At 50.7% G+C, this 14,438-nt stretch overlaps 1 protein-coding gene across 1 annotated transcript in view; it reads left to right on the top strand.

Moving 5' to 3' along the window:
- Window positions 1–14,438, top strand: part of CAPN8 (calpain 8) — a 62,817-nt gene that overhangs the window by 16,040 nt on the left and 32,339 nt on the right. The window contains 8 exon segments of the mRNA XM_060142053.1: window positions 3,600–3,717; window positions 4,470–4,601; window positions 5,668–5,697; window positions 5,699–5,822; window positions 6,871–6,954; window positions 8,992–9,077; window positions 11,788–11,862; window positions 12,802–12,962. Of these exon segments, the coding sequence (XP_059998036.1) occupies window positions 3,600–3,717; window positions 4,470–4,601; window positions 5,668–5,697; window positions 5,699–5,822; window positions 6,871–6,954; window positions 8,992–9,077; window positions 11,788–11,862; window positions 12,802–12,962 (810 nt within the window).

Below are 14,438 nucleotides of genomic sequence, written 5' to 3'. Positions count from 1 at the left end.
ATCTGCCCCTCCCCAGAGGCCTGCGCCTCCGCCATGGTCTTCCCTTATCTCCCTCTACCCCCGAGCTCTAGAGGCAGGGGCCCCTGATGCTGGCTTAGGTGGCCCCTGTCAGATTCAACGCATGTCCTCATTGGGCTCCACCTCTCCAGACACCAGGGAGATTCAGGTGCAAACATGTAGGTGCTGTTGGGGATTTGCACAGGAACAAAATATGAGTCATTGATTCATTTGGTCACATATTTACTTAAAAAACAATTTTAAGGGACTTCCCTGGTGGCTCAGTGGTTACGAATCCACCTGCCAATTCAGGGAACACAGGTTCAAGCCCTGGTCCGGGAAGATCCCACATGCTGCGGAGCAACTAAGCCTGCGATCCACAACTACTGAGCCTGTGCTCTAGAGCCCGCAAGCCACGACTACTGAAGCCTGTGCACCTAGAGCCCGTGCTCCGCAACAAGAGAAGCCACCGCAATGAGAAGCCCGCGCACCGCAGTGAAGAGTAGCCCCCACTTGACACGACTAGAGGAAGCCTGTGCGCAGCAATGAAGACCCAACGCAGCCAAAAATAAATAAATAAATGAATAATTTTTTTAAAAGATGATGAAAAAATAAATAAATAATTTTTTAAAGTCTTTTTCATTTTTCATTAAAGTATAGTTGATTTACAATATTTGTGTACAGCAAAGTGATTCAGTTTTATATATATATATATATTTTTTTCTCATATTCTTTTCTATCATGGTTTATTACAAGATATCGAATATCTTGTCCTACCTGTGCTATATGGTAGGACCTTATTGTTTATCTGTTTGATACAGAGTAGTTTGTATCTGCTAACCCCAAACTCCTAATTTATCCCTCCCCCCTTTCCCCTTTGGTGACCATAAATTTGTTTTCTGTGTCTGTGAGTCTGTTTCTGTTTGGTAAATAAGTTCATTTGTATGCTATTTTAGATTCCACATATAAGTGATATAGATCATATGATATTTGTCTTTCTCTGCACATCTTTATTTTTATTCATCAGACGGTCATTGAGCCCCTACTCTGTGTCAGCCACCCGCTGGGGATGCCAGGATGGGGAATCCACATTCCTGTCCTGCAGGAAGAGATTGCAGAGACAGTCTTGTTCAAGTCACCCAAGAAGGTGCTGGGGGCTCTGAGGAGGGAGCACACGGGACGCCAAAGTGGGTCAGGGATTGGATTGGGAAGCAGCTTGGGCACAGGGAAGTATAAACAAGGTCTTTAGGAAACACAAAGAAAAAGAGGTGACCTGCGGCTGGAGAATGAGAAGCATCAGGGAAGGCTTCGTGGAGGCGGGGAAAGGGGGTGGTGCTGCCTGCAGCAAGGACTCTACAAGCCGAGGGGATGGATGAGTGAAAGCGTGTGCCGGAAAAGACCAGGGCATGGTGTGTGCAGATCCGAGTTCGACTGGAGAGCAGACTCATGGTGGGAGGACAGTGGGAAGCAGGCTGGGGAAGTAGGGTGGAGGCGTATTGTGAAGGGTCTTGAGGCCCTGTTAGTTTTTATCTTGTTCTTAAGCAATGGAGGAAGTTGAAGATTTCTGAGCAGAGGAAAGAGGTGGTCACAGGTGTTGACAGGAAGAAGGCTGGAGTGAGAGGAGAAAACCTGTTATTTTATCCGCTCTTTGGAAGTTGCCTTTGAATGAGGTACTGCCCCCCTTGGGTCTTCTTTAGTGAGAAGCCACAGTCCCACAATTCTTATCTCCTCCAGCTACCGGCTCTGGTCCCACCTGGGGGCCCACTGCCATCGGGGGGAGGGCGTTTGTCAGGAGCAGGGCTGGCTTCTGGGTCAGAAAAGCTCTTCAAAAAGTAACTGTGTGTGAGAGACGGAGAGAGAGAGAGACTATATGAGGCTGGTCGGGGAAAGGAAGAGGGAAAGGAATTCATTTGGGACTAAATCATGAGCCTCTCTGTTGAGAGAGATGAGGGCAGATAGAGCAAAGGGTTTTCTAGGATAACCTGGTGACGGAGCCGTACTGAGCAGATGACGGGTCCTCAGAGGTGGGTTCCTGTGTCACAGTTTCCTGACTACTTACTTGCTCAGGCAGCCCACGTCTGAGAGAACTGTGGTGTGTTCATCCTGGACTATGTGTGCAGCGTGGGTCACAGCGTGGGCCACAGCGTGGAAAGAACACAGAGAGTTAGACGAGGTCCTCAGAGGGTCTCTGGATGGTTGAAGGGACTTTTATCTGAAGGTATGGTGAAGAGCTTCAGATTTTTTTTGTGGGCAAAGTGAAGGCTGAGACACACAGGCTAGATTTTGGAGCCATTTGATGGGGATAGGAATGGGAGAAACTTGTCTCCAAGCCCTAAACTCCTAGAGGTAGGGCCCTGGAGTGAAACTGGGAAGAGGCAGCTGTCGGGCCAGTAAGATGAAATATTCCTTCACACGATGAGCAGCATACGTAAGAACACTGAGACCTCAGAGACTGTTGTAGAAGAAGCCTATAAATGAGATGGGAGACAAATTTACATCAGTTCCAGGATGATAGATCCACCACAGGATGTTAAGGTCAGTAAAGGGTGTCTGGGGCTGTGCTTAATCTTTTGAAGTCGACACCACAGGGGATAATGGTGCCTTCCGTGGAGGTACTGCTCAGGGGCACGGGTCTGGAGGGTCCCGACTTGTACAGAAAGCAGTTTTCTGTTTTCTTCTGCACTTACTTGGATCTCCAAAGTGACCAACACTGAGCCCTAACATTTTTAACCTCTCTTGATTTTTATTTCTTCTGACTAAAAGTATGATCTTTTCATGCTAATCAATATCTCAGAAGTCTTATCAGCTGCCATGGTGAGCTCTGAAACATAAAAGGGCAGTCCTCCAACAGAAACGACGAGACAACTCTCCGTTATCCAAGGTCAAGCGGAGCAAGGAACACACACACACACACACACACACACACACACACATCCTGAGCTGGCCAAATAGCTTCAGTGTTTCCTCCAACCAAATGTTTTCTTAAAGTTGTTATTAAGCAATCAAAGAGGATGATTTTTTTTAAACATCTTTATTGGGGTATAATTGCTTTACAATGGTGTGTTAGTTTCTGCTTTATAACAAAGTGAATCAGTTATACATACACATATGTTCCCATGTCTCTTCCCTCTTGCGTCTCCCTCCCTACCACCCTCCCTATCCCACCCCTCTAGGTGGTCACAAAGCACCGAGCTGATCTCCCTGTGCTATGTGGCTGCTTCCCACTAGCTATCTACCTTACGTTTGGTAGTGTATATATGTCCATGCCACCCTCTCACTTTGTCACAGCCCACCCTTGCCCCTCCCCATATCAAAGAGGATGATTTTTGCTTCTTCCTTTCTTTCTTTGCACTTTCTACTCCACTGATTGAGAGCTTAGGACATGTGGAATGGTCAGCCTGTGGCAGGTGGGGGGAAGGGAGAAGCTCAGAACTTCCAAGGAGGCAGCAGGACCTTCAGACACTGGAGGCAAAGAGTCCCAGACTATCTGACCCAGAAGGGAGTCGTGTGACTCTGGATTGAATGGACCAGTGAGGGTCAGAGAAAGCAGGGACCCTGCATGCCTGGCCTGACTAGTGCGTGTCCCCCATGACATGGTGCAGGTGACTGCTGGCTTCTGGCGGCCGTTGCCTCCCTCACCTTGAATGAAGAGCTGCTTTACCGCGTGGACCCCAGGGACCAGAACTTCCAGGAGAACTACGGGGGAATCTTTCATTTTCAGGTATCCTGGCTTGCTCACAGCCCTTGACACTACTTTCCATAGTCTTGGGACCCATGCCGAGAATCAGAAATCTGGGTTTGGGGCCCAGTAGCCTAGGTTTTAATAATCCCTCCAGGGGATTCTGATGCGTGTTTCAGTTTGAGAAACTTTGCTTTAACATGTCCATCCAAGCATCCACACATCCATCCCCTCCTGTCTCCCCCAGGCCATGTGACCTTGAGGAAGGCGCCTTGTTTTTGTTTTTGTTTTTGCGGTACGCGGGCCTCTCACTGTTGTGGCCTCTCCCGTTGCAGAGCACAGGCTCCGGATGCGCAGGCTCAGCAGCCATGGCTCACGGGCCCAGTCGCTCCACGGCACGTGGGATCTTCCCGGACCGGGGCACGAACCCGTGTGCCCTGCATCGGCAGGCGGACTCTCAACCACTGCGCCACCAGGGAAGCCCGAGGAAGGCACCTTGGAGTGAGGGTCAGGAGATGTGAGCCCGAGTGGCATCACGCGGCATCACTGTTGCCACTGCGTGATGCAAGTTTTCTTATCCACAAACTCAGCCACTGGACTCGTTGTTTCCTGCTTTTGCTGGCGTCTCCTATGGGCACGGATAAGTAAGACACAGATCCTGCTCTTAAGGAGTTCATTAAATGTCCAAGGCTGGAACCTTGATCAGCACAGACGCTCCTCCTGAGGTCCACTGAGAACACTGACTCTACCTCTCAGCTCATTCCTGTGAACGGGCGCTGTGTTTCCTCCCACGGTTCTGGCAGGGAGGGTGGGTGGAGGTGGTGGTGGATGACAGGCTGCCCACCAAGCACGGGGAGCTGCTCTTCCTGCGCTCCGAGGAAGGCAGTGAGCTCTGGAGTGCACTGCTGGAGAAGGCCTACACCAAGTAAGTGGGTCAGGGAGGAGCTAGGAGGCTCTGCCGTCTCCTTGGAGGATTTTACCTGCCCCTCCCCAGACTCTGGGTGCCATGCCCATCGTTCCCAGCCCCTGCACCCCATGTAAAGTACCCCTCCGTAACTAAGAGAAACAGAAATTTGGGCTATGAGTTAAAAGCTCAGCTCTGTCCCACATGAATGAGTGAACTGGGACCACCACTTAGCTTCTTGGTGTCTCAGCTTTGTCCTCTTTCAAACCCCCGGGTCAGTTCTTAGGTCAATGTGAATTTTTATTTTATTTATTTATTATTATTATTTTTTGCGGTACGCGGGCCTCTCGCTGTTGTGGCCTCTCCCGCTGTGGAGCACAGACTCCGGATGCACAGGCTCAGCGGCCATGGCTCACGGGCCCAGCCGCTCTGCGGCATGTGGGATCTTCCCAGACCGGGGCACGAACCCGTGTCCCCTGCATCAGCAGGCGGACTCTCAACCACTGCGCCACCAGGGAAGCCCCAATGTGAATTTTTAAAAGAATGACAAAGAAGAATAAAGCAAATGTACTTAGATCCCAAACTCATCAAAGTCTCTACCCTTTGCTTGGGAGTCATGCTCCTTCTCACTGGCATTCAATGTTCAAAGTCTTCTCTGGGGTTCTTTGAATTAGTTTCATTGACTGGTACCCTTTTGTGCAACCCCTGTTCCTTCCCAGCCCTATTCCCAAAGCAAACCCCAAGGGATGCCTCTCAGCTTTGAGGGAGGGTCCCCATCATCCCTACCCATGCCCCCAACCCCCAGAAACCCAAGAAGCCAGGGTCAGCTCTGGAAAGGTTGCACTTTGGTTTTTAATAGAGCACATGGCTTGGTGAGAGGTGATCTGAGATTTGCTCCTGGAAAAGTGCTGAATTGGCCACGTGAAAGTGTGCCTAAGCCCCTCCCTGGCCCACAGACAAAATTGGCAAAGGCCCTCCTGTCCCTTCCAGACCACACCATGTCCTGCCTACCCCATCCCATGTGGTCCCCTCGCTGGGGTTGCTAATGGCTCTGAATGATGCACGTGTTCTTTTTTTTTTCCAACAGGCTCAACAGTTCTTATGAGGCTCTCGCTGGAGGGTTTTGAGGATTTCACAGGTGGCATCTCTGAGTTTTATGAGCTGAAGAAGCCACCAGCCAGTCTGTTTCAGATCATCCGGAAGGCCCTTCGAGCAGGGTCTCTGCTGGCCTGCTCCATTGATGTGAGCCGGGACGGTTTCTCTTTGCTGCCCCTCCCCATGTGTGGTAGGGAAGGAACAGGACAGGGGCTAGAGGCTGGGAAGGCTTTGGGCCAGAGTAGAGTCTAGGACTTACAGAGTAAGTCCTGTGACATATTTGTTCCTAGCACGTGGGAGCCGGTGGGAAGACCTAATTAATGCGTAGGAACTGGAGTTGGTCTCATAAACTCAGAAACCATAGGAGCTCTAAGTGTTAAGCCCCGTTAGTACTGCAGGAATTGCCCTAAGAATGCAGCCTTGATCTCTGGATCCTGGGCCCTACCTTTGCTACCCCCTCTTGCTAAGTAATCTTGGGATTTTGGAAAACAAATATGGTGATTGACAATACATGATGGGCTTTGAGAACACTGAAGAAAAGGGAAGAGGTTCTGAACCAGGCGTGGTGCCCTGTCTGGGGGCTGGCTGTATGCGGTTCCAAGGTAGTGTGTAGACCAGAGCCTGGAGGCCACCAGCCACGTGGTCTTCTGTCACCTGCCCCTCCACCTGCTCTTTCTCCTTCTCTCGACCCTTACCTTTTGACTTCACACACGTGAATGACAAAGCAAGAGCAGTCCCCCTTTCTCCTCTCTATAAAAACCCCAGCAGGATATGTGTATTTTTGGTGGAGAAGTGACGTGGGGTCTGGGGAGAGGGAGGGGCTGTTGAGGAGGGACCCTGAGGACACCCACCGCCACTGGTGAACCAGGGCCAGTCCAGACAACTGTCATGGATAATTAGTCTTCTGCAGGCAGCGCGGGGTCCTTCCTGGAGAATAAATGGCTTCCCACTTCCTGTGTCATTTCAAAGGCTGGTAAGTCATACTCCAGGACTGGCAGGCAGGCCTGATCAAAGAGGGTTTGGATGGAGAGAGCTCTATTTACCTGAGGTTAATTGCTGCACCTTCCCCCGCCCCCCCTCCCCAGCCCTGCACCGGGGCCCTGTGGCTGTGTAGCAGGTCCTTGGAAAGCATTGTAGGACTGGCCCCAACAAGGTCAGGGGCAGCCACTCTGAGTGGACTTTACTCTCAACTCAGGTCTCCAGTGCAGCTGCAGCAGAAGCCATCACCAGACTGAAGCTGGTTAAGAGTCACGCGTCCTCTGTCACTGGAGTGGAAGAGGTAAACTTGGGCATGGGGAGACGGAAGGGCAATGCGTAATGATACTACCATAAATCCCTGGCATCCTTGAGAGAAAGAGAGGGAATCACCACCTAGCCCTTCCCTGCCCTGCTGAGGTGCAGCATCTCTGGTGGCAGAGCCCCTGGCACCGGCCCACACTCAGCTCTTGCTTATTACAAGGGCCCTCCTACCTCTTACCCACTCAGAGATGGATAATGTAACCTCTTTGAGCTTCAACTCTATGGGTTCTAACTAAATGCAGGCTATCCTCTGAGATGTGGCCAGGAAGAGGGACGAAGTTTTGGAGGAAAGTGGTAGAAATTATCAGTTAGATCTACACTCATTCTAAGAAGGGTGTTTGGGCTTCCCCAGTGGTGCAGTGGTTAAGAATCCACCTGCCAATGCAGGGGACACGGGTTCGAGTCCTAGTCCGGGAAGATCCCACATGCCGCGGAGCAACTAAGCCCATGCGCTACAACTACTGAGCCTGAGCTCTAGAGCCCGTGCTCTGCAAAAAGAGAAGCCACCGCAATGAGAAGCCCGCACACCGCAACGAAGAGTAGCCCCTGCTCTCCGCAACTAGAGAAAGCCCGCGCACAGCTTCCAAGACCCAGTGCAGCCAAAAATAAATAAATAAAATGAAAAAAAAGAAAAGCATTTAAAAAGTATATCTTACTGTATGTCATATGGCAAAAAAAAAAAAAAAAAAAGTATGTTTGTACAGGTAAAGCAGTGGAAACCCATAGGATCTCCAAAGAGAAAAAGGCAGTAAAACCTGCCCCAACTTTCAAGGTGGGGTGCGCTGGTGGGAAGGAAAGCAAGTATTCCTTACGTTCCAACCCAAGGAGAAAGCATGGGCTGAACTTTTCATTATTTCTATTTACCATAGTCTGCCTACCTCCAAAAAGGATGTGCAGTGGTTTACAATGAAAAACATAGACACAATAAAACCATACAACAAAGATAAAATACACCAGACACTCTAGGCTAAAGACAGCACTCCAGTTGAGAAATTAACTTTGTTTTGGGTTTCCTGATGGCCAAGGCAAAAAAGGAAACGTAGTGGTTGTCTCAGTTTTTGTTATTTATTAAAAAGGCATGAATGTTCATTACGTGTGTTTGTGTTTCACAAATACGCTCTTTAATGAAGTCAATTCCCAAATATGAATTGAGCATGTATATGTAAACACTGGGTGAGAGCATGACGGAGGATACAAAGGAAGGTCAGACACTGAAGACAGAACGGTCCATCATGTTTGCACCTGTATGCAAAGGCACACGTGGGGGCTCCTGGTGAGTGTTCCGTAGACAATAGGAGAAGGTGGATGTATGGATTTCCCACTATGGGCTTTGAGAGAGACTGCCTGGGTGCCTGTCCTCCATCTACTACTTACTAACTAGGTAATCTTGCATAACTCAACCCCTCTGGCTGGGTCTCAGAGGTTTTTTTGTTTGCTTGTTTGTTTTTTAAAACTTTTATTGGAGTACAGTTGATTTACGATGTTGTGTTAGTTTCAGGTGTACACCAAAGTGAATCAGTTATACATATACATATATCTACTCTCTCTGGGTCTCAGAGTTATGAGAGAGATGAAAATGAAGATAAAACAGCACCCAGTTTATAGGATTGTGGTGAGGTTTAAATGAGGTGCTAATGCATCCGAGCTGCCCAGCTCCATGCCTAGCTCATACTACCCGCTCAGAAAATGCTAATGGCTCTGTTCTTAGTATCTGTTGGAGGGCATTGATTGGCAATAGGTCTCATATATTAAGAACTGAGTCAGTCAACTATCAAATTTTAATCCAAGTTACAGCAGATAGACACTTGTTTTTATGCTGGACTTACTATTTATTCAACCAGATTGTGGAAAATAGAGTAGTCAGCTAAGGCTTGAAAACATGTGTTAAAAGCAAATATAAGTGGTTGTTTAGGGGCATTTGAGGAATTGAATGCAGGTCCGCTCAGGCGAGGACATGAACGCAGGGCAGCAGGGGTATGCGCGGCGATTCAGTTGCCTTTGTCTGTGGCCCTTGCAGGTGGATTTCCGGGGCCATCCAGAGAAGCTGATGAGACTGCGGAACCCGTGGGGCGAAGTGGAATGGATGGGGGCCTGGAGCGATGAGTAGGTTCTTTCCTCCCTCCGGCCGTGCTCACCTCCCTCTGTGGGCAGGCATCACGCAAAACACGCAGTGATCGTGAGACCCACAGTGGAGTACGCTCGGCAGTGCTTTCCGTCCACAAAGCACACAGCCTGTTCGGAAAGGAGTGTTAGGTGGTTCCAGGTGGGGAAAAGCCAAACAAAAACCACTCAGCTGTAGTCTTCGATTCCTTGCTCTGCTTTGGCATTTGCAAGTTTGGCAGCTCAGTGGAATTTTGCTGAGCGCCGGAGGGTTGGCTTGTTTTCTACCTACCACCGCGGTCATCCAAAGGTGAGACCCGTCACTCTCCGTCGGATTCTTTCCACTCCACAAAGCCTGGTCACTCGGACAAAGGCCAAACCCCTCAGCATCAAGAAGAAACGTGCCTAGAAATAGGAACTGGATCCCAGGAGCCACTGGCCGCCAGAGGCAGTGAGGATGAGTGGGAGTGGCGCCGGCTCCCCCAGAGCTCATTACGGGCGGGCGTAATGATCTCTCCCAACAAAGCCATTAATGAACGGAGGGGCCCAGACCTCTCACAGTGGAGAGTGGCAGCCAGTCAGAGGTGGTGCCTGGACACAGAGGCCTCCTGCGGTGTCCTGGGACAGCTGTGCCCTGGAATCGATGCCACCGTGGTACCGGAGGATGGAGAGAGCATGGCCCAGTTTCCGTCCTAGTTAGCACCGCTGGCATGGCGGAAGCAGGCTGGCGCTGGGGAAGGATGGGGAATTGGCCAGTGTCACTGATGAAGAGCCACCACAAGTGGGAATGGTCATAATAACAACTCACCCCCCCCAGCACATCCTTAAGCCTCGTATGTACCTCATACGTGCTGTCCACACTGCATGATGCCACCAGGGCTTTGGAAGGGAACTTTATTACATTTATGAACTAATCACACATCATTAGTGCTCGTAGCTGGTACTTCCCTTGAGGTTTGCGTCATGAAGAAACACATCCCCAGGGCCACGGATCACCTCTCATATTAAAGATTTTTCATTCTCCTGCCTATGATGGAGCAAAACCCAAAACCTTAGTTCTGCCAACTGCCCCAAAAGGATGTCATGGCTGAATGAAACTGAAACCCCAGTTTCGGCCATTTTAAGCAGCAGCTGCTTCCCAAGCTGCTTACGGGGCTTATAGGACTTTATCTCCTTTCCCCAAAGATGCTCGGTCCCTAACAGGCGGGGATAGGTCCAAGGGTGTGAGGTGATGACAGGCAAGCCCGCAGGCTCCATGTGGAGACGCAGCCAGGGGTATTTATACATGGCTGCTGGGGGAGGAGGGTGCTGCATCTCTGAGGTAACATCCCTAGTCTCAGCCCAATGTCTTTAAATTAGAACTTTTTTTTTTTAAGTTTCAGAAAATTAACTGGGAGAGTTAGGTCAGATCTCATATTCTCCAGCTAGTCCCCTAATCTTTGTTTATAACAAGCACATTCTGAGGTTTGGCTCTTTTTTAAAAAAATGCATTTATTTATTTTATTTATTTATTTTCAGCTGTGTTGGGTCTTCGGTGCTGCGCGCGGGCTTTCTCTAGTTGTGGCGAGCGGGGGCTACTCTTCATTGCATGTGCGGGCTTCTCATTGCCGTGGCTTCTCTCGTTGTGGAGCATGGGCTCTAGGTGCGCGGGCTTCAGTAGTTGTGGCACGTGCGCTCAGTAGTTGTGGCTTGCAGACTCTAGAGCACAGGCTCAGTAGTTGTGGCGCACGGGCTTAGTTGCTCTGCAGCATGTGGGATCTTCCTGGACCAGGGATCGAACCCATGTCCCCTGCATTGGCAGGTGGATTCTCAACCACTGCACCACCAGGGAAGCCCAGGGAAGCCCCTCAGGTTTGGTCTGATCCAATGACTATTTCCATGAACTAAATAGGCCCTGGGTGCTCCCATCTCTGATGCCTAGGGGTCCTGAGAGCCCCCCTGGAGGAAGAGGCTGGGCTTGGGTATGCCCCAGCTTTTATGCAGCGACGGGGAGGTCTTCACGTTTTGCTGAAAGCAATCAGGGAGGGGATTTTTTAAAGATGGATCTGGATACTGCTCAGTTATTTAGCGTTGCATACATATTTAAGGAAAACCTAACTCCTTAAAGGTCAGGTAGCTGGAAATGGCATTTCAGCAAATTATGTGGGTATTGCTATGGAAAGGCCGCCAGCAGGAGGCCTCACAGGGTGACATTACTTCACGGAAATTGGCACAAAACTGGGCCTGATGGTCATTTTGCAGGCTCAGGAAGGGGACCATGTTCATGTGCCCAGAGATGCTCAGACCCTCTCACAGTATCTTCACTTCAGACTGATAGATAAGCCAGAAGGACGTCTCACCAATTGAGAAGCAGTGGAGTGGCCTGTGGCGGCCATTCTCGCAGCTCCTGCCTTGGACTTGCCCAGGCCTGTGATCAGGGCCTGGGGGGCTGAATCAGACATGAATGTAAAACTTGCCTGGAGAGTGAACTTAGAGCAAAGCCATGGCGCAGTGTTCCTGCTGCATGCCTGGGGTCACCCTGTTAGGGCCCGTGGAGCCCCGTCCCTTCCCCAGGCTACACCCCCCTCCCACCCCTGGCTATCATTTCGGTATTCCCCATTTCTCAGGGGGAAGTTGGGCTGCAGTAAATAGCTTGCACTGCAGCAAACCCTTCAGGAATGATCACCTCTGCTTCCTTTTAAAAAAACTTTAAATGTTATTCTTTCTTTCCCAGTGCACTAGAGTGGAATTACATAGATCCCAGGCAGAAAGAAAAGCTGGACAAGAAAGCTGAGGATGGAGAGTTCTGGTGAGAGTCACCTGCGGGAGTGCTGTCCCCTTAGTTGTGGGTCCATTCCTGGTTCACAGGTGGGCAGCTGTCTCTAGGTGTTCCAGGAATTCCACATGGTTCCCAGCCAGGAGGGCTTGTTTCTCCTCCCGCTTTTACCCCAGAGTAGTTCTACCTCCGTACCAGTACGTCTGAAGCATTGAAACCAAGATATCTGGGCTTCAACACGGATTAGCTATCAGCTTGTCTTCCTCCGTTTCCATAACTTTCCAGTGAAATAGGAGCACTGTTCCTATCTCTTTAAGTCCAAGATTTAGCATAGCAGCAAAATAAGATAACTTGGGCTTCCCTGGTGGCGCAGTGGTTGAGAGTCCGCCTGCCGATGCAGGGGACACGGGTTCGTGCCCCGGTCCGGGAAGATCCCACATGCCACGGAGTGGCTGGGTCCGTGAGCCATGGCCGCTGAGCCTGCATGTCCGGAGCCTGTGCTCCGCAACGGGAGAGGCCGCGACTGTGAGAGGCCCGTGTACTGCAAAAAAAAAAAAAAAAGATAACTTCCTTCACTCATGGGCTAAGGAAGATAATAGGGACACCGCTAAGAATATGACGTGGTTTAGGGGCCATCTCTAGGCTCCGACTTGAACACCAGTTAGATGTAAACAGGAGGGAACTTGGAGATGGTGGTTTGGTTCAATTTACCTGCCAGGGTCTCTCCAGTTGATGGTTTCGTCTCTTTGCGGGGTTGGTTAGATATGAGTGGGGGTTCTCTAAGAAAAATGGAGATGCTAACAGTAGTGAGGAATGTGGTCAATGACCCCTGCATATTTGTACAGTGGGCTGCAGAAAAGACTCGAGCTAGCCCACGGCCTTTGGTCCATCCTGTGCCCAGGGGGCACGCGTTCCATCACTTTTCCAGCCCAGCTCTCTCGACTGAGAGCCCAACTGTCCCTCTGCCCCCAGGATGTCTTTTTCGGATTTCTTGAGGCAGTTCTCTCGGCTAGAGATCTGCAACCTGTCCCTGGACTCCCTGAGCAGCGAGGAGGTGCACAAGTGGAACCTGATTCTATTCAATGGGTACTGGATACGGGGCTCCACTGCCGGCGGCTGCCAGCACTCCGCAGGTGAGGCGGGAGCTGCCGTGCTCACCTTCTTCTGGCTTGTCCTCCCAGGGCTGGGCATCCTTATATGTTAATCTTGGGACAGTGCCTTTGCACTCTGTTCTCTGGCTCCTGGCACCCCTTAGTGGCCCAGCTTCTTTCTGGGGCTTGGAGGCCAGGGCAGCAGTGGTGGGTGGCGGCTCTGCAGCCATTCACCCGGGGCCTGATCTCAGGTAACATCATTCTTCAGCGTCTGTGTGTTCAGACTATCTCTGCTTCACCCACCTGCCCCCTGCCCGCCAAGGCCGTTCTTCTTCGTACTAACCATGCTCTTGTCACCCTGCACCAAGGCCTCTTGTTTTTCTCTGAGGCTTCCTCCATCCCCATGTGGCCCGGCTGGCTGGCAACCGGCCCACTGCGCCCTGGGACAGAGGCTAACGGTGCGCTAGAGGGACGCGGGTTGGGCATCACTGTATCAGCAGACCGCATCTATCCGAGCGGCCATTCTGCTTTGTTTGCACCCGAGTCAGACCGCCTGGGTCAGGGGTGGTCACACACAGGGTGTGCTAATGGCCACTGTCCACTCCCCTGGTCGTCATCAGAACTCCCTCCCTGGTGGGGATAGCCTGGCGCAAACCGCTGCCTCTGCACTAACCCGGGCCCTCATCTTATTAAAGGTGGGAAGGCTTCCCTGTTCGCGGGAGACCACTAGTATCTACACATAGAGGCTCCTCCTAGGTTGAATCAGCTGAGGCAACACCAGAGGAAGAAACTCCGAAAAACAACCCCACATCTCTAAGGAGAAATGAAAGAAAGCAAAACCCACGCTCTCCACTGCCCACCTCCCCAGGCCCGGTCCTGGTCTGACGTTGACATTGTTAACCGACTTCGACTTGTAAGCATTGGGCCTTGTTCTCACAGCAGAGCTCATTGCAGGCCTGTGCTCAGGGCGTGGAAGCAGCATTAGAATAAAATCCCATGTGGGTGCAGTCCTGGGTCCTGACCGGGTCTCTTGTTCATTATCCCCATCCAACCCGAGCTCCCATTTCTGACGGCAGAGATGGAAGGAGGGTGGTCCTTTCCTGCCACTGTCGCTCGGATGCCCGGTGCAACAGCTCTGGGACCCTGGGAGGGTCGTCTCCCTGGTCTGAGCTTCAATTTCCCAATCGTCAAAGTGGAGGGATAATACCCACCTTCGGAAGCGCTTTGTAAATGGTGTAGCGTTATACAAATGGGATGTGTTATCTTTATGGCCCATTTTCTTCTTCCAGCTCTGTTAAGGAGTCAACAAAAAATGTAGGGATTGCAGTGATGTTGCATTTGGGAGAAATTAAAATATGCTCACCATTAGCAAGCTCTTAGAAAAAGTGTAGGAAATTTGCATGGATCATTTTGGGAGCTCGGAATTGTAGGGGTGCCTAAGGTATCTGTCTGCACGAAATCGCTACCCCATCTGTGCCGCCAGCTAGCTGTCGGGACAGATGGACTGTTCCTGCCCTT

The sequence above is a fragment of the Lagenorhynchus albirostris genome, chromosome 2 (genome assembly GCF_949774975.1).
Source record: "Lagenorhynchus albirostris chromosome 2, mLagAlb1.1, whole genome shotgun sequence".
NCBI classification, from domain to species: domain Eukaryota; kingdom Metazoa; phylum Chordata; class Mammalia; order Artiodactyla; family Delphinidae; genus Lagenorhynchus; species Lagenorhynchus albirostris.
This window is presented reverse-complemented; position numbering and strand designations above follow the sequence as displayed.